We start from the raw sequence: 21,382 nt of genomic DNA, 5'->3' as shown, positions 1-21,382 counted from the left end.
CATCACTGGAAAACATCTTTTGCAAGTTTCTATGTTGGGAAAGCATAGATTGCAATGTCAAAAAATGAGTAGCAAATCTAGTGATGGCAGGCCTAATAATATCCTTGCCCCCAGTGTGTTTCTTCATGAGGCTCAAAATCAATGAATGATTGTAGATAAATTTTGTTATGCTTTTGGCATGATCTACAGTGTTTTTGACCCAATCTATTTTTCCAATATCCTCAAGCATGAGGTCTATGCAATGTGCAACGCATGGGGTCCAAAAGATGGTCTCGTGTTTTTCCTCTAATAGTTTACCAGCAAGAACATAGTTAGAGGCATTATCTGTGATGACTTGAACAACATTAGCCACCTCCACCTCCTCAACAACCTGATCCAATAGCTGAAACAACAATTGCCTATCTTTTACCTTATCAAATGCATCAACTGATTTTAAAAACATGGTTCCCCATGGGCAGAAGACAAGAAAGTTTATGACGGTATGGTTTCTTTGATCAGTCCATCCATCTGACATGATGGTACATCTTGTTCTTGCCCATGAGTCCTTGAAATCTTTCAAATACTCATTAATGGAGTCAATTTCTCTCTGCAAACGATACCTCCTTAGCTCATGCATAGTAGGGCCTTTGAAGCCTTTTCTAGCAGCATGTATGGCATCAAACATAGGCTCATAATATGGTGAACGGGAAGCATTGAAGGGGATATCAGCATCATACCAACATCTAGCTATGTACTCACAATGGTCATCTAAAGTGGGCTGCATTTGAATTTTACTAGCTTGAGGACCATGTGCATCTGATGGAGAGGAGGGAGTGAAATAACTTTTGATAGTCATATCACCTTTTTTCATTCTACCCTTTCCCTTATCTTGAACAGAACCAAAATATGGAGGAATATATCGGAAAGGGTTGGATGCATCAGTATGAGGGATAGAGGAAGAACCCTCAAAATCATAATGGGGGTTGGTAGCCATCATTTTTTGTATCTCCCTCTTCCTCCCAATTTCAGCCCCTAACTCTCTTTGCCTAGTCTTCTTTAAACTTCTCAAAGCTGGCTAACAATTGCTTCCTAATCTCCCCAATTTCTAGTGAGGCACATGGAGTAATTTGGCCTCTAATCCCCGCCAAGTGGTGTTTCAGCCTATTAATGCCCCCAGGACCTTCCTTAATTTTCCTATGGAAAAATTTGCAATGCATTTCACTATCAACCATTTCAGCGTATGCCCAAGCAGGATCTCTCGCTCTAGGTTCCATTTTTTGACTAGGAAATGAAAGAAAACAGTCTGAAAATGAAAAAAAAAAAAAAAAAAGACACATTGATTCAATGTTCGTTTCTTTCACAAAAAACACTCTCTAGACTTTCTAGATATGCACCTAAAATTTAATAAGCAAACACAGATTTGTAGAGGTGAAAAAAATACCTCCAGGCACAAACTGCCTCCTCAAGCTTGCTCCAAGAATCAACTCCTTAATGCTGCTCCAAATGGCTGCCCAAGAAGCTCTTCACTCCAGCTACAATGCTTGCCCAAGACTCCTCATTGCTGCTCCAAAAACAAACTCAATAAATGCTCACTAACTCTCAATGAAGTTCTCACTCAAATGCATGAGATGGCTATGAGAGAATGAGAGCATTTGAGTATGTTAAATAGGGTTTGGGAGGGGGAAATGGACCCCAAATAGCATTTAACTAATTCATAAAACACATTGGAGTCCCCACCAATCAGCAAACACTTGAAAATTTAAAAAAAATATGACAAATCGCAGCTTTATTGGGGTTACAGGCCGCAGGTAATGACTCGGCCGAGTTATTGCAGAAACGGCCGAGTTGGCTGAGTCATGGCTGACTCAGCCAAGTTAGCCATGAGTTGGCCTCCCGTACCGTTTTCTCAACCGGGTCAATTTTTTTTGCATTGAAACGGATCAACTCGGCCGTTTTCGTTTTGAATCGGCCGAATTTTAAAACATTGATGTCGGCACATTCTACCCATGCAGTCTCAGACTCATGGGAAGTACCTCTCATCTAGCCAATGAGTAAGGAAATGAGGTTAGGGACCATAGTACTACTGATGGACGCATCGTGTACTATCGTACTCCCTATGCTAGGATGTTTGATATTGATTTGGTATCATTGGAGACTGAATTCGAGTCAGTGAAGAGTGGTATGGTACACTCTCAATTATTGGAGACTGACTTCGGGTCAGTGGAGAATGGTATGATACATTTTCCATCATTTCTTCTTCATTATTTCTTCATGGTTTAGCAGAGCAAAGATGACAAGGATGGTACAGATTGTTAGACAGTTTGGCAGGTGAAGTTCTCCCTAGTTGAGAGGGAGTGTTAAATTTGGAAATTAGGGCCAAACTTCACCTTGGACAACTCATATGAGGCAATTGATATTTTTATTGGGTTCCTTTTTTCGAGAGGTGTAGGATTGATCTAAAGATCATCTCATTCTGACATATACAAATGGAATTATGAATTTATTTCTATTATGGACAAATTGTCAACGTCGGCCAACCATCTAATTTAGACCCTCAAGTCCACAACGTTGCATATTAATAGAAGGAGCCTCCTCCTCATTTAGACACTTAACTTCACTCACATATCTCTCTCTCCTTTCATGATTGGGTACGGATTTCTGAGGCAGCTCTCCACACATGCAAAGAAGGACAATTCTTTTTTGTTCCTACGTTAACCAGCGTTGACCGAAGTTGTATGAAGGGTTTTGACCAGTGTTGACTTGTTTGACTATGTTTTTGTGAGGGATATCTCTGTTTGGGCAGGCTGCATTTATGGGCACAGAAATCGAGGCATACCATATTGTTTGACTAATGTTGACTACAGAGGGGTTTGACTGCAGTGTTGAATTTTGTTGACCAAGTTTGATTGAATATTTTCAACTGTTTTTGGGCTGATTTGATTTGCTGTTGGAGGCTAAGTTGATTGAGTTTGACCGAGTTGTTTTGGAGGTCAAAATTTGCCTTGTTGACCAGCGTTGACTTTCTGGTTAGGGCTTTCTATGGTTGTTGTTTGACTAGTCAGATTTCACTTTGATTAGGCAAGTGAATATTTCATATTGTACTCCATCTCTACTAAATGTTTGAAGAATAATAAGAAGAATTGATCAAAGGGTTTCCCCACATTGGGGTTTGTCCTTGGATGGTGCCATATCTTGTGTCCACGTCTTGGCTTGTCTTCTACTATTTTATTTATGTTCTATCTGCATTTACTGTCATGTTAATGTGATTGCTAATATGGAAATTGATATTAGGCTAGTAAGAAAATTGAAGTAAATTTCTCTTAAGCATAGAGCATACCATTGTTATCTAAAATTAACAACTAATGCAACCAAGACTTGGACTAAGTCCCAACCTATACATATATGTGACAAGCTCTAAGGAAAGAGTCCCTTGAAAACCACTAGGTCCAAGCCTTACGTATATCTATATGCATATGGAATGAGTGGGGTTGAGCCTCGATGCCTTAAGGGCCCAGGCACTAAGTCACAATCAACCCATGTGCAATAGAACCACTATGACCGAGCTCTAAGGGAGGTTAAAAGCCTAAGCATTCACGTAATACATATGACGTGGGGCTAGAAAATTAGGGCTTGGAGGTGCCAGGAGGCTTGAGTTTGTTAGACCATACATTCGAGTGCTATGACCAAGCGGAGGCACTGTGGAAAACTCCCGGAATTTTATCTCTGGGAGGACATGGCAAGTTGGGCCAATGGACGTGTTGTATTGGCGTAGGAAAGCCTCGTAGGCTGACCACGACATCTCGAAAGTTTAAAGAGGCTAGGTCAAGGATCGAGCGAGTCGGACGATAAATGTAACTCGGCATGAGTTCACACTCAACCAAAGGAGCAACATTGAGCTAGTTAGGTGGGACCCGTCGTCGGGGCCTAGGTGGAGGTCGAGTTTGTTGTGTGGTCACAGGTCGGGGCTCCTATCTAAACCATGTTGGTATTTTTGCCTGAGTAGGTCGACTCTCGACTACACAGGGAACTTGCCCATACACATGGATCCATCCACGGTGGCAGAATGGCCACGTAGCACGATGTTGGAGACTACATGCATGCCACATGGTTGCCACTGACAATGTGGCAGTATCTTATTGGGTTTATCTTTGAATGACTATATGTTTTGATTTGTAAGTCGGATCAAGGTAAAATTTATATTGTTGGAAAGGTGTTGACGAGACAAACATGATGGTGTCATATGTTTTGAGTTTCTCGAGAGTAAAAGAAAGCGAAAAAATTGGACCCCATTTCCATAACTAAACCATGGAGATTGGGTCGGCATAGTAACTACCTCCTTCTAAACTTAGTTAGGACTGGGGTTAGTGGGGGTATGTTACATCATGCTTCCCACGCACTTGGGATTGGGGGACGCCTAGGGAAACCTTTCCTTTGTGCGGCATGTGTTTCTCCAAAATGGGTGCTTGTGGGTGTCCCCCCTCAAAAAGGGCTAGGCTTCCCCCCTTGATTTTTCATGACAAAGGTTTATGATTGGGGAAGCTTAATATTCAACCTTACGTCCCTACTAATGCTATGTAATTAATGGTAATGCTAAATTCTTAAAGTAAAAGTGTCGTTCTGTTTTATCTTTCATTTTCATCCTTTTACTTAAATTTTTAACTTTACCATGAAACGACTCAGGATGTTTGAGAGTGGTTCCAACGTCATTGGATTTCATATGGAGAAAGTAAAATTTTAGACCTCACTCAAAATCCAATAGACTTAATAGTTTTTTAGGATTTCAAGATTGGGGGATTGCAATGTTTCCATTGGATTTTGTCATGTGCGAGGGTATGGAATTAGTATTTAATCAAGATCACCAAGCCCTCTATGTAACTTAGACTGACTCTTTGACTCGTCACTCTTTACTATTTTTGAGTTTTAGTTATATGAATTTACTATTCCAGTCTTCAGATTTTAGTATCTACTACCTTTGTGTCCCCACACCCATGTCCCCTTGTTCCAGCATCTTGGTGGAACATTGATAATTTCTTCTTCGTTGACCTCATTACTTGCTATTTCTTGATATTGGGCATTAATGGCATATTTGTAGTTTCAATTGCAAGTGAAGTATCATTCTAGCAAATGTGAATTACAATAAAGAAAAACATAAGGGTTTTTATCTGATGACCGTGGTTGTTAATTTTCTATTGCAAAAGAAAGTATCTCTGCCTTCAACTCGAAATTGCAGCAGAAAAGAAACATTAGGAATTTGCTTTAATAAATGTGGTTGTTATTCTCCATTCCAAAAGGAACAAAGACTGGGAATCTGTCAGGGATGATGACTTCAACTTGACAAGATTGGCTAGTTCAGACTGGACTAGATCATGAAGAACCGTTGAAGACACTGGAGTTCAACAGGTTAGACTGGGAGCACAATAGGTTGGAGCAACCCTTTGGTTGGTGAAGAATTTGGTTTGTCCTTCTCAATTGGCTGATATATTCATCAAGCCATCATTCAAGGACAAGATAGTAAAAATTCGAGATAAGATTAGTGTAAAAGTTAACAAATGAGTCATTTATGAGGGCTATTAGAATATAATGACTAGTGTTAACTTTGTCAAATAAATAAAGTTTTGTCAATAGTAGAAGTGAAAAATGTAATGTCATAATCCTTGCAATTATGTAGTTAGTGATTTACACACTTCTGTAGCTTTAGCGAGTTGATTCCTTTATGTTTGAATGGTGTGTTTATTTCCTCTTTCACAATGAATCTTATAGCCTCTCATGCACCATTTTCTCTTATTCTCTCATTGTTATTGTCACTATAACTTATCGCCTTTGAGGTGAACATGTGCTCCTTTCAAAAGGTTTTATAAGGTTAACTTGGACCACATTTGAAGTGACTTAGTGACGTGATTGTACCCGATTGAGCCACCCTTGCTGATACATGCTTCTTTCAAGTTCGAATTTGAACTAATTTCAATATGCCTTTGTATTGTGCACATGGAATGTTTCAATAAATAATAGAAACAACATGACCTAACCTTGAAGTGATAAATGGGCAAAACATTATGTTATCTTCAAACTCAATTCTTATAATCTCCTGTACCGTTGTTGATCTGAGAATTGAAAAATGGAGGATTTCCAGTGGAACTTCTTTTGCAGTTGTTATATTTGAGTTTCTTCTTTCTTGTTTTTCTGGTAGCATTTTTAATGTAATGTTCATGTTGCATGCAGATCTTATTGGCGAGATTTAGACACAGCTCTATTCATTCTCAAACATTTGTACCGTGAAATACCGCCAGATCCTCCAGAAGGCATAAAAGCTAAACAGAAAGGTAGCTCCATGACACTGAATGACAATATAGACTCCCTAGATGATGAAATGACTCTTACATTTTCTAGTATGAAAGCAATCAAGGCATTATCTTCTTTTAATAATGGTTCCAAAGCTATTGCAAAAACATGAGCATTCTACATTTTGAATGTGAGGCTACCCCGATGTACTTACTAGGGGTTTTTAAAAGTCTAGAATATAATTTTTTTATTCTATTGGGCTGTGTTGTTTATATGATATATGTAGAAGCAATATCTTCAGACTTTATTGTAATATAGTTAGTAATAGTTCTTAGTATAGTAATAGTTTTCTTCATATGAAGCCTAGCACGTGATTCCCACTTAGAGATGGATAAACAAAAAATGTTAATAGAGTGTTATGAAACTGAACGTTTTTAACGAACGTAGAATCTTCAGCAAGCCCCTGTGCTGCAATTGTGTTTCATAGCACGTTCATCGTACAAGAAGATTTACTTGTACAAGTAGTGGTATGCGAAAATTTCATTTTCATCTCAGTTTCTGAAACTGATGGTTTTGTAAAGGTTGAGGAAGCTTCCCGGTATCATTCTGACCTTGGCTGTTTGTGTCAGTTTAGATATAAATCTGGTCGTAGATGACAAATTTCCTATATGAAAAGCAACAAAAGAAATCAGTAAAAGAATTGGAACAGGATGTACATTGTAACTCTAATCTACTAGTATACATCCATCTTAAACAGGTTTCTGAGCGTTAAACTGATGCAAATCTCTCAATGCTTAAAAGGTTTGTGGTTAAGGTGGATCTATGCTTATTTAGTTTTTCTCATGTTAGTGTAAATTAATTAAGAGAGAAATTATTATCATTATTTTTTCTTTTCATTTTTGGGCATTAGACTTTGGACTTCAATTTTTTCATTTAGGTTATTGGCACATTAGGGGCGTACATGAAACCATTCTCCCACCCCAGGTTGTAAGAGCACCTTGATTTTCTTGGTGCGATTACAGCTGCTACTATTTCTGTGTAGATTCTTTGAAGCTTCTGGTGTTTAACTATTTATAATTCCAATTGTGTTAGTAATATTCCTGGTTGCAGTCATTTGGCCTTGAATTTCAGCTTTCTGTTTTGATATAGTTTTCTCTCCTAGCCACTACTACAATCAAAAGCGTTCTGTTGTAAGTTTAAATGAAATCCTTGTAGCCTTGTCCAATGATTATTAAATGTGGTTAACTGTTGAATGACAAGTTGAAATTCTTGACTGCATGCTCCAAGTCTAATTCTATCTTGTATGCTGTGAGGAACAATAGCCTAAAGCATGAAGATTGCCGCTAATATTTTGTATCCTGGATCTTTCCCTTTTCCTAACGTAAGCATTGCAATAAATAAATATCAGCTTTAGAGGTAAATAGGTGAGTAGATGAAATCCAGGACGGATAGAGTGAGCATGTCCTCTAATATTCAATCTTCAGTGATCCATCTCTCATATTTGGAGTGGGGAAGAGGAGGTGCTCTCTTTGGAAGCTCGAGAAAAGCACAGAACCTGGTTGGGTATGCGTTTCAGCTGAAGATTAATGATCTCAAGGATTCGATAAGGATTTCAAGTAAGGAGTAGATTGGTTCTCAACTGGATCTTGGCGCCCAGCGATGGCACAGATAAGGAAGAAACAGTGCATTCAATGTTTGCATTTGGTTTTGGTTTTCCTTCTAGTAACTATTTCGGGGTGCAGTGTTTTTTGACATGGTATGTATGACCTCCCTTGGTTATTTCTGGGAGCATCATAGGATGGTTTTTGGGGGGATTGCTATCGACTGAATCTTTCCACGACCAGTTTTATTTGAGGAGGCGGCACATTGGTGTGTTACGGGTACTGTGTAATATACCTGAGTGCGTTTCTGTTTATTTACTTATAGGCATGATACATTTCATTCACTCTGAGATAGCGCACATTGTGCTTATCTTCTTCATAGCCATCTATATTCTTATCTGTATGATTCAGGATCATTTCTCCCGGTACCACAGGAGGCCACATGCCTATTTGGGCTGATATACTTGAACTTGCTTGCCCTTGTCGTTCACGGGGGGGAGGGATCGTGCCTGGCTTTTACTAATTATACTACCCTCTGGCATCGGTGGGTGGATGCTTTCATTATCTCCAGACCTTGCAAAGATTTTGGTTTCAGGTTTTGTAACAGGTGGTGGACATGTTTAGGATGTTGTTGTTGTTGTTGCTGTGAAGGTTGAGTACACTGTGTTTGCATTGATCGGGTCTGGTCGCTCCCTGCTACTCTCTCCATTACTGGTTTGGACAGGTGTTCATGGGGCTTTGGGTGGCCGTTTTTTGCCGGATATTTTCTCCGTGGTTGACAAATCGGAAACTGACTGAAATTTAAAATTTTCGGCTTGGAAGCGCCTGATGTCATTGGCTCCACGTCTCAAGACAGATCAATATCTATTTATTCTTGTTCACTGACACTCAGTGGACTGTACACTGATTTCCATTGACTATTGTGCCTACGGGTCATTCGATCGGGCAAAAACATACTTTTATATTCAAAGTCTATCCTTTTTCCTTTTCGGGCTATGATCCGGTAGTGGGGATCTTGATATGTGGGCATGCAGGTGCAATGTGGCATGAGGCTTTTGTGTTGACATTGATGGTCGTGGTTTTTTTTATCACCTAATCGCACGTGCTGGGCAGACCTACTGGTTGTTGACCTACTAGTTTAATTAGAGCATTTAAGGGTGGATTGCACTCCTTGCCTACCAAGGGTTGGTATGCGAACCGCTTATTATTACTTCCTTTAATCCCCTTTTTATTGTCATATTATGACTTTCTCCGACCCATTTGCATCTGACACGTTGGCGCATGAGGCTTATATTAGGGCTACGTTGGAGGCAGAATGGAATCACTTTGGCGGACGCGTGGATGGCATGGGTAGTGGGCCCAATGGAATTGACACAAGGAATGTGATAGGGTTGTTTGGCGACCCTCCAGGTGGTGCGCATGCAATTCCCCAATCTCATGGGGATCATCGTGGAATTTAGAGAGGCTCGCGGCACAGGCAGAATAAACGTGCAGTAGATATCACCACCCCGATGCCTATTTTGAGTTTCGGTCACGACGTATTGATCGATCATGTAGACAGTCTATAGAAATGGGACCTCGTTGGTAGATGGCACTTCACTGAGTTAAAGGAGGAGGAGATGCATTGCTGGGTTGAAACTAAGTGGAAGACCCTACTGGGATATATGCCCATGGTGGATATATGCCCTACCTCAGCCAGAAATATCACGATCCACAGTAGGGATAGTCGACATTTCAAGGGTCGTCCTCAAACCCTCCCCTTTAGTCCCTCCGACCCACACGCACTCATTGATATTCCGATTGCATCGCCTAACAACCCAAGGGCCCTTAGAGCAAATGTGCCCTTCCTGGGGGCGACATGAATCTTGTCCTTTCTAAGAATATTCGCGGTTTGGGAGCCATACATAAATTTCTTGCCCTCAAAGACCTGTTTCACATGTCAAAACCCTATATTATACTTCTCCAGGAATCTTTGCACTTTGCCTAGCATGTGGTGACATATTTTAGGATAAGGCTTCCTAAATGGCACATTGTGGCTATAGATTCCTGTGGACTTTCCAGGGGTTTAGTTGCACTATGAAACTTGAGGTGGGTATTCTTTAAGGCTTACTCTTGTTTTGCTGGTATTCTATTAGCAGGAAAGATCAGAGGTCTCCCGGGGCGCATTCACATTCTCAATATTTATGCTCCCTATAGGGACAAGACCTATTTTTGGGATAAATTGGTGGATTCGGGGATCTTCGAACTGGACTCTCTCTTATTGGTGGGGGATCTTAATCTCACTATTGGACTGGATGAGATATGGGGGAGGTCGTGCAGATTGGATCCTATTGCGGACCGGCTCAAAGACATCATTGGAGACTATAACTTGGTGGACATTCGCCCTCCTCGACTAGCTCCTACATGGGATAATGGTAGGATAGGTGACATGCATATTGCTACGCAACTGGATAGATTTCTTTTACATGAGCATCTGATTGAGAGGCTGGGCTTGATCCACTTTGGGATCATCAACTCCTTTATATTTGACCACAGGCCCATTATCTTGAAATGGAACAGGGATGATCTCAGAATGGGTGTGCCATTTAAATTTAATTGGGTGTGGTTGGAGGACCTGGATTTTGACACACTTGTAAAGGATTTCTGGTCACAATTTAGGGCAATAGAGGAATCTCCCATGGCCGTGCTTTTGGAGAAACTACATGCCCTTAAGGTGGTGGTTAAAGGATGGGAACGAAATAAAAAAAACCAAATTAATAAGGACCTCAAGGACATCTCAGATGAATTAGATAGACTGGGCCTACAACTACAATTGGGACACCCTTCCAGGGAGCTGTTGACATCCATCTGGTTGCTGGAAGAAAAAAGGCAAACTCTCCTGTAGATCTAGGAGGTTTCGTGGCAATTAAAGAGCAGGGAACTATGGATACAGGAGGGGGGTCGGAATACAAAATTCTTCCATAGATATGCGAGCCACAAAAGGAAGATTAACACCATCTGGGATATGAAGGACTCTGAAGGAAACCTGATTCACACACTACAGGACATTCAAAGGGAGGTGGTCAACCATTTTGAAAGGGCATACAGGAGCAGGGAGGTTGATTGTATTGAGGACTAGATATGGGGAGTGGGTTTATATCCCACTATGTTTGACAATGACTCAAATGACGCACTATATAAATGTGTTACAAAGGAAGAAGTACTAGAGGTACTCAGATCATTTAAAAGGGACAAATGCTCAGGACTAGACGGATGGACCGTCGAGCTATTTATTCATTTCTTTTTGATATTATGCATGCAGGCTTACTGGCAATGGTCGAAGAATCTCGTCTTCTGGGTTTCATACACCCGCATATCAATTTGTCATGTCCCTTCTCAAACACATTAGTAACAGGGTGCTACTACACAATTTTGTACATTTTTTACTAAGGAAGAGGGCCCCACACTTTCAACTTAGGGACTTAGGGGGCAAATCGAATTTATTTAGCTACTAGTGGAATGTGGGGGCCACCCACATAGGAGTTCGAATTAGCCATTCGATATGCTTGGAGGGAAAATCGAATGGGTGGATGGAGGGGCCCACATGAGGCTAACGGGGCCCAAGGAGTTATAAAGAGAGATCAACTCTCATTTTGTTTTCATTCTGAATATTTGACAAACAAACTCACTCTTGTACGCTTTGCTGCTTAGCGAGTCTACTGGGTATTTAGCCACGAGTCTTACGCAGGGAAGATTCAACCCCTACTTCAGGGGACCATCCATGCTCGCCCTAGGGAGGCTATTCCACAGAGATTGCAAGAGTTTCCAGCAATGATTCATAGCTCATCTAGCCACGCGGAGGAAGGGATTTTGTGTTTTCTGGGTAGCTAGAAATACGCAGAGGTTGATTTAGCCAGCCAAGACACCCCTCACTTGCTGGGAGTTTTCGAGAGCAAGCAAGGTGGAGGATTGAGGGTATTTTATCAGTGTTTTGCAGCCAGCCAGCCAGTACACACAACAGTATACATTTCTAGGCAGAGAGACTGCGCAGTGGCCTCCAACAGCAAATTCGTGGGGCTTGATTGAGCAGCCATCAAGGCCAAGGACCATCCGAGAAGCAAGGGATCAAATAGTACAGGGGAAAGCAGCATTTGAGGGGTGTTTCCAGGTGGATTTACAGGTTGTTTCCTGCAAATCGAATTTGGCAGCGGCAGCCGGAGAGCAACTCCCAACAGGCCGAAAATCCAAAGTCAAAATCAGATAAATTCCTTTTTGGGTTTTTCTAGGTTTTGTCCAATGAGTCTAAGGCTAAAATGGAAGAATTTTCTAGGTAGTTTTTGGGCATTTCCCAGCAGGCTGAAAGTTAGCAGATGTAGCTGGAGAGCAGCTCCCAAGAGGCCGAAAATCCAAAGTCAAAATCAGAGAAATTCCCTTCTGGGTTTTTCTAGGTTTTGTCCAAGGAGTCTAAGGCTAAAAGGGCAGAATTTTCTGGGCAGTTTTTGGGCACTTTCCAGCAGGTCGAAAGTCAGTAGATGTAGCAGGAGAGCAACTCTTAAGAGGCCGAAAATCCAAAGTCAAATTCAGAGAAGTACCCTTATGGGTTTTCCTGGGTTTTGTCCAATGAGTCTAAGGTGAAAAGGCTAGAATTTTCTGGGCATTTTTTGGGCACTTTCCAGCAAGCCGAAAGTTAGCAGATGTAGCTGGAGAACAACTCCCAAGAGGCTGAAAATCCAAAGTCAAAATCTGAGAAATTCCCTTCTGGGTTTTGTCCAAGGAGTCTAAGGTTAAAAGGGCAGAATTTTCTAGGCAATTCTTAGGCACTTTCCAGTAGGCTGAAGTCAGCAGATCAGCGGTTTACTAGAACAACGCAGATCATAGTAGAGCAGCAACTGAACAACCATCTTTCCAGCTATTCTACCATGTGGGTTTGGTCCAGCTTGTCCTTGAGACAAGCCTAGGTGCACTACTCCATTTATATATTCTACTCATGCTCTCATATTTCATAATATATGGCTCAGCAGTTCCAGTATTACAATGTTTCATGGGTTTTTGCTAAATGTTTTTAATTTTCCACTGCTGCACTATTTGTTTAATTGGTTTATCACTTAAATTCCTATTTAGGAACATTACACAATTCTACTTACATATCCTTCATCCCCAAATGGCGGCTCACTGGGTCCTTCATGGATTACCGACCCATTTCTATGTGCAATCTCATCTATAAATTAATCTCCAAGATTATTGCTCACATGATCAACTATATTTTGTCCAAATTCATATCTTTAGATCAATTTGGCTTTTTGCAGGATAGACAGATATGTGATGTAGTGGCTATTGCACAGGAGTGCTTACACACCATACATACAAAAAAGATGAATGCGACAATCATGAAGGTTGACTTGCAGAAGACATATGACTGCCTAGACTGGGGCTATCTGTGGCTGGTCTTGCATAAAATTGGACTACACCCCAGGAACACTGAATGGATCATGGCATGTGTTTCAAATGTTAGATATGTTGTGATCATCAATGGTTATCCCACTCGGTATTTTGGGGTGGGCCGAGGATTGAGACAGGGGTGTTCTCTATCTCCGTTATTATTTATCTTGGCTATGGATGGACTTAGCTTGCATATCAAACAGGCTGTGGTGGCGGGAGAATTTCGGGCTCTCTGTTTGGGACGAAACATTCGGATCTCACACAGTTTTTTGTTGATGATGTTCTCATTATGGGCATGATTACTAGATTTGCATGGCTGGCGCTACACCACATTTTCTTCAAGTTTGGGAATGCCACGGGTCTTTTTATGAATCATCAGAAATCCATTATTTTATACGGCCAGGGTGATGAGGAGGACATAGCATATATCAAGGCTTTATTTGGGGTGGATGCTAATAGCATTGAGGGGGGTATGAAATATCTGGGTTTTCATATCAAACCCAATAACTACAGGATTAATGATTGGATGTGGTTGGTGGATCGTTTTTACAGTAAGATCTCGGGGTGGGAGCATAGATGCCTTTCTCTGGGTGGGCGGCTCACCCTCACTCAGTCTATCATCACTCAGCTAGCGGTTTACTGGGTGCATCTCTATTGTCTTCCTGGTGCTATCATCTTGAAACTCAACAGAATTATGGCTAAGTTCATTTGGTTTGGCTCGGGCACCAGAAGAAAATACCATTTGACTACAATGGCCTCCATTGCTATACCAAAAAACATGGGAGGATGGGGTATACTGGACCTGAGGCGTTTCAGATGGGCTTTGCTGAATAAAACCTTGTGGCGTGGCATCTTCGGAAACGACATCTGGGCGTACATCATCAGAAATAAATACCTCAAAGGTAAAGATTTTACATACTGGATGCACAGGGAGCTTATTGGTGTTCATATGGGGTCGGCCATATGGCTCAGCCTGAACAAAATCCGACACTGGTTCCTGAGGCGCATTTGCTGGACTTTTGGATTTGGGAACAAGATACTGATTGGCCCGGATCACATATTGGGTATGAGACCGGATATTCACTTCTCGGACAGGCTCCTACATTGCATTAATGGCTTGGATATTTCTTCTGGAACCAAGCCATCAGAACTTGGAATGGGAATGTCCCAATCTGGAAGGAGGCGGGGGAGATGGGACTTAGGGGTCCGGAGGCTTTGGAATGGGAACATATCAGATGTGATATGTGACTAACTGGCATTTGTAAGGGGGAGGAGGGAGACCAGATTGGATGGCTTGGGAAGATGAAGCGTGGCGATATATCGGTGGAGGACTGCTACAAATCCATATGCCAATACGACCATAACATATATGAGGTACGTTGGTTTTTTAAGTTCTGGAAAACTAAGTTGCCTATCAAAATCATCTTATTTGTTTGGCTTGTCTGGAAAAACAAAAATTTGACATGGGATAATCTACAAAAGAGGAATTGGCAGGGGCCTAGTTTTTGCATTTTTTGCAGGAAGGAGGCAGAAGATAATGTCCATTTATTTGTTAAATTGCCTATCTCATAGAAGATCTAGAAGGAGATATCTGGTTGTATCAATTTCCCATTAACTCCTTTTGATAATATCTTGGAATGCATGTCATGGTGGAGTCAAAACTCTCCCCACCGGCATTGTATTCCCCTCTCTTACTTTTGGGAAATCTGGGGATGGCGAAATCATACTATTTTTGAAGGTGGGATGGGGACATGACTCTGGTGGTTAGTCGCATTTTGGGTTGGTTTTCTTCTTCCTTGTCCACCCCTATTAGACCCATTCGACCTTCTATTGCGAAGATTGGCCTTGGGATCCTATATCCGGCTAGTTTTTATGATGGTGCTGCTCATGGAGGTAGATGCAGATGTGGCTTCTGGTTCGTCATCTCTTTGTAATAGGAATACTGGGTACACTGGGGGGTTGGTAGTGGTACTAACATGAAAGCGGAGGCCATGGCTTTGTGGGGGCTCCTATGGTTCGTATCTTTCCTATGCATTCCCTCCATACATATTTATGGGGATTCACAGTCCATCATCAATCATGTTCGGGGTATCACGAATATCAGACAACCACATCTCCAAGGCTGGCTCAAACAAATCATGACTCTCTGGAGGACTTTCAGGCACATATCTATTCAGCATATTGGCAGAGAATACAATCATAATGCTGACAAGATGTCCAAGATGGGTTTACTGGCTCCGCTGGATGGTATGCATATTGAGATTCAGATAGGAGGCACCACCCTAGATGCTGGTGTTTTTCCTTTTCCTGGATAGTTTTTTTTTTTGGATGTTGTACTTTTGTCTTTACCCCATGTTTACTATCTGCTATCATTTTGTCTTTCTGAGGACAATTTTTTAGTTGATCAGGATGTTCACATGATGGAACTTTGTTACATTTTAGTTTCACTCTTATCCTTGTATGTTTACTGGTTTTATTTTGGGACTATATGGGGTTACTAATCTGGACATTTACATATCTGGTGGATGCTATATGCACAGATAATTGATGGTATATGTACTGATATTTGATATTAATACAAATCTCAGTGTGTTTTTCTTACTGAATATATATATATATATATATATATATATATATATATATATATATATATATATAATTAAATAAAATAGGTGATGGTAATCTAATAATTTCAATAACCATTTCATTCTTCAACATATGATGGTATAGAGAATAATGGTGCTCTGTAATTCCATTGAACCAAAGAAAATCATTTACTTAGTTCGTGATCATCTCGAGTCTTTATCAAGGTGTCACATCACTACGAGACGACGACACATAACTACCTTACATTGATACTTGTTCATACGTTTTGATATAAGGATTTCATTTTGACCCAGAAAACTCCAAAGTTTTATCCAAGTCACCCAACTTGTGGTACCACATGGTCTCTCACTGCGATATATCTCTACCACAGTCACATTCATTCTCTCTCTATGATATCACTGCATGCCCCAAAATTGTCTCACAAAGATACCAAAATATCCATAATAACCCCTAGCCCACATGCCCCCAAGTACAACCTAACTCCAAGTCCTATCAAGTCGTACTGGCTTACTCCACATGACTTGCAGTCATTCCAAGGCTCAATCGCATGCCTGCTACATGATCATTCTATCCCTTGGCTCACATGACCCATGTGACTACTCGCATGAATTTCCCAGCCCGCTCACATAGCTCACCTGACCCACCAATATAACTAACCCAATTTTTCACACAAATTTCTTAGCCTATTCCCAAAACTCACTTGGCCCACTTATGCAACTCATATAACTACTCACATGACTCACCTGGGCCACTAGTATGAGTACTCACCTAGCCTGCTTGCACAACTTGCCTAGTCCACTCACACAACTCACCTCACCGAGTTGTACCACTGCTTGCTCGAACAACCTGCACGATTTCTCTCGCAACTCGCTCGACCCACTCACATGACTTATCCAATCATGTTATGTGTGGTCTACCCTCACTACAAACCCGCCGAAAGAATGTGTCACATATCATAATGAAATCCTTATATCAAAACTATAAACAAGCATCAATGTAAGGTAGTGATGTTATTTATCGAGGTGTCAAATATCAGAATGAAATCCTTATATCAAAACGTATAAACAAGCATCAATGTAAGGTAGTGATGTTTCGTCGTCTCTTTAAAATAAAAATTATCACTCTTTCATTTTGAATATCACATCACAATTTCTATTATGATTCTTGAACAGAGTTGATCCAATTTGCCTATATTTGTAAATTATGCTTGGAAACATTGTTATGTTTTATTTGGCATGCATTGCTAGATTAACAACACATAATACTCTTTTTTCTTAAATTGTTTAGGTGGAAAAAACTATTATATTTTATTTCTCAACCCGGAGTAACATATTAAGGAACCGCTCGTACTTCACTTTCCTCCATTATCAAAATAAAATAAAAATTATAATAAATGTTGACTATGGAATTGTTTCTTTTACAGTGTTTATGGCATGACTTTCACATGCTAAATATAAATACTTCAAAATTACACTCCGTAAATAGATGAACCGGAGGAAACATAAAAGAACTTCAGTTCTAACAAGAATTAATCATTTTACCAACTTAATTTTGATAACTGATTGGATTCTTACTATTCATTGAGAAGTTGAGTTGTTATTAGTTTGCAAAAAGTTTTTTTTTGTTGTAATACTCTAGTTGGAATATATAAAAAATATAATATATTCATTATAAATGAAAAGTTATTTTGAATAAAATTAAGGAACTTTGGTGTTATCTTTCTGCAAATGGATACTTTCTTTCTCATTATATTGTGGATCAAAGATTAGTGAGCACAAGAGCATTACGTTAGAGTTAAGAAATAGACAAAAGATCAATTACAAGTGTAAGTGATAGCTTATCGTTGGCTATTATGGATTCCATTTAATCTTTTTTGAAGGCTGTGATGACACACTACTTGGTAAGGGTAGTTGTATCAATTAAGCCATTATAGATTCTTCTTACTTGTAAGTTTCTATGGCAAGAGTAAAGGAGGAGATTATACCTAAAAGAGTTTGAATGTGTCTATGTCAAATGTCTTCCATGAGAGATTGATTTAGACTCAATTTTGACCTATATTGTTTGGGAGAGGCCTTCACTTTTCCAAACATGATTACTGGCTAGTTGAAATAAAATAAACATCCCTAATGGGCTATTTCCCAAGTATCCATTAAATCCATCATTCAAATTTGAGTTAAAAAATTGGAAGTTTCACCACTATAAAGTCACAAGGATTGCATGTTCATTTTTATTAGTAATAATCTTTGATGGTTTTCACAAGTTATCAATACTAGACACAAGCTTATAAAATAAATTAATCAAGCTTATAATGTTTTGGGTAATCAAGGAAACATAAAAATCATGTTTGTTATAAATGTGAAAACTATTTTACTCAAGGTGCAAGATTCTACTTTATTTGAAGGATTGAAAGGATAATCTATTCCTAGGGATATTACCACAGAGCAAGTAGGTAAAGGTATTTTAATTTTAACATCTAACAAGTATGTCTAATACACAAAATAAGGTAATTTAAGTAAATATGTTTTCCTGCTTGAAAGTTTTGAAGGAAGTATGTAGCATCCATGCCATTAAACATTGTGAGTGAATGTCTCATAAAATTATGGTTGCTGATTGGGATGGATTTTGTGTTTGATGAATAAATTAAAATATATTCCTATTAGTAGAACGTTTAGGCCTCCTTTTCCTAATATGGTGATTTTTGAGTGACTTGTTCCCCACCTTTTGAAAGGTTAGATGTGATGAGCTTTAAAGGATATTTACAAATGTCCCGTTAATTATGTGATATTATATAGATAAATCCAAAATAACACTATGGATACATGTACACAGGAAAAAGATTTACTTTTAATATTCAATGATCTAAGTTTACAAGCTAACGTCAATTCAATGGGTTGTTAAACGTTAATATCAATTTAGTCTCAATTATTATGTATGTGGATTTGCAAAAAACCTTATCCCTTTCTCTAGAGAGAGAGAGAGAGAGAGAGAGAGAGAGTTGGGGTTGGCGAGGAGGGATTGCAAGGCTACAATCTTGAAAAACCATTGCCTAACTTACCAAAATAAAAGCAATAAAACCACAAACCAAAAATATCTAACCAACATCAATTTTAAACTAGTAATAGAGATTCTATTCACATTAACTTTTAACAATCCCTCTTGTTATCAATTTGTTTTTACTCAACAAACACCCTCACCCCCTGGAGAAAAATGTTCATAAACATTCCTTCAACGAACTTTCTTAATGTTTAAATCATTGTTCATTTCATGATCTTTGAAGTTCTCAAACATGTCTTTCACTTTTCCCTTGCCCTTGCATGAATACTAGTTTTCCAATCAATTCGAACCATGCCTTACTATCATAGTGATCATACTTTTATTTTTATTATGTTCACTTCCAGGTATTTTCAGAACATATCTTGATGTGAATTTATTTTTTTCACATTGTGATTAGTTTGCATTTCCTTGAAATTCAAGGTACAAATGACTAAGTTATAAGATTTCTTCAATTTGGTGTTTAATTGCCATTATTCTTGATGATCCATCCATCTCAACACATTCTTATTGTTTTTGTTTGTTAATCATAGCTACTATTTTGAAAATTTCAAGTATTTTTCACAACTTTCCACTTTGTTAAAAATTGTTCTTGATTGTGTATTGCTACATAATTTCCCTTTCAACTCCATGTATACACTTTTCCTTGCCATTTGCTTTCCTTGAAATGTGGGTGTTGATATGCATGTTTTTGTTTTAACAGTAGAATTTTTTTATAATGAGGATTTCAATATTGCTAAGCCTTTGAAAATTTTATGTCTGTTGTTTTGGCTTCAAATTCATCCTTTGAACTTATCCTCTATTCTTTCTTTGGGTGTATTGTCTAATCTTTCTCTTTCCTTGCACAGTTGTTCTCCTTGCTAGGCTTTTTCGCCGAAGTCGTTCAACCTTGGAGGATAGTTCAACATCTCTAGCTAAGTAAATTTTCTTTATTTATTTTTTCATTTCTGCTTAATTTAACTACAATTGAAAGTTGTTTAAAATCTACTTGTCTACTTCAATCACAATTATATGGTGTATAAAACCAAGGGCTTGAAAAGGGGGAATATCCCTTTTAAGGTGATGAATTATTAAAAGCATTAATAAAAGATGAATTGAGCATTATAAACAAAAGCATAGATATGTCAACAAGTTGGAACACTAAATTCTCATGGAAGAAGTCATCTCCTATAGATGTTGAATATTTTTTTTAAATACCATTATGAGAATCTTCAAAGGAAAATGTAAATTAATTGTTGTTATTTTACTATTCCAAATGTTGGATTTTAAAGCATTTGGTTAGTTCGTTGGATTGTTGCATAAGATGTTACATCATTAAAACTTGTTTGAATGGTCTATAGAATTGTTGTTTTAATTTTCATATGCTTGTGGCCAAATGGGTGACTCGATGTTATTAAAAAGTGGATTATTATTTATTAAAGAGGCTAAACCACTAATGACTTCATAATGATTCCTTTTGGGTTGTGGTGTTCATTTACATCAAAACTTGAGATTGAAGATCCTAAAGATGTGCTTGATGATGTGGTGATGTCGAAGTTGATTTTTTGTTTGTATTTTGAATATAAATGCTCAATTATCATGATTTTTCTTATAATTGTTTTTTCATATTTTAAAGACGTTAATCCTTGGATTAGGGCCACATTTGGTTGTGAATAGAATTTCTACCTCAGATATGCCCTTTGCAATGTTGTTTTACTTGTAAATGTATTAATGGGCAATATTGAATATGAGGGATTTTATGCCTAGTATGGACTTTGTTGAAGCTTAGAAATTGAATTGTAGAATGTACATTATGTGGAAATTTTGAATGCAAAACAATGTTGATGTAAAAGCATATTGTGCTTGTGGTAGCGATAAGGCATAGTGAAGCAAATTAAATATAAACGTATGTTAAGAGAAATAAGGAGGTGTTCACTATATTGGCATCCTAGTTACTAACAAGGTTATACAACTCTTTTTATGTAAACGTATCTTCTAAGCCTTATAAAATACTTAAGAATATGTATGAGACTTTAAATGAAACTTGGATTTTGTAGTTGAGAAACTAGTTGTATCTTTGAGAAATCTAAGAGTAGCTTCATTCACGATCATCAAATAAATATCAAGAACATTAAGGAACCATTTCATGTTTCAGGGAGAAGGTCAAAAACAAGGAATTGGTATCCATCGCACTAAATTAATTTGCAAGATCATTCAAGGTCTTGATTACAAGGTTAAACTTACCTACAAGGAATAATTTTTTTTCTGAAATCTATGTCAAATTTGCATTAAGAGTTAGTGTTAAAAGTTGATGTAAGCAGTTTTAATGTATGGTTTTGGGTTGTCAACGTTGGTAGATTGCTTGCAATTCTACTTATAACCCTCACATCTTCACAAAAGTTACAAACAAATGTTAGTAATGACCATGCATTGTATGAGATTTCTTATTATGGAGGCCTTATTTCATT

General features: G+C 38.8%; 1 protein-coding gene across 5 annotated transcripts in view; it reads left to right on the top strand.

Moving 5' to 3' along the window:
- The window catches only part of SGR2 (shoot gravitropism 2 (SGR2)), a 444,740-nt gene extending 423,615 nt beyond the window's left edge, over nt 1–21,125 (top strand). For 3 of the 5 annotated variants that reach the window (XM_089378379.1, XM_089378376.1, XM_089378377.1), the window contains one exon: nt 6,199–6,807. In XM_089378379.1, coding sequence (XP_089234505.1) covers nt 6,199–6,430 — 232 coding nt within the window. In that variant the 3' untranslated portion in view covers nt 6,431–6,807. Of the gene's footprint in view, nt 1–6,198; nt 6,808–19,783; nt 20,296–21,069 lie in introns of those variants that run through there. The other 2 variants (XM_089378380.1, XM_089378378.1) reach the window with 2 other exon arrangements.
- The last annotated feature ends 257 nt before the right edge of the window (nt 21,126–21,382 follow it).

The sequence above is a fragment of the Pinus tabuliformis genome, chromosome J (assembly GCF_031772625.1).
Source record: "Pinus tabuliformis cultivar Carrire ecotype Pingquan chromosome J, CPIR1, whole genome shotgun sequence".
Taxonomy (NCBI): Eukaryota; Viridiplantae; Streptophyta; class Pinopsida; order Pinales; family Pinaceae; genus Pinus; species Pinus tabuliformis.
This window is presented reverse-complemented; position numbering and strand designations above follow the sequence as displayed.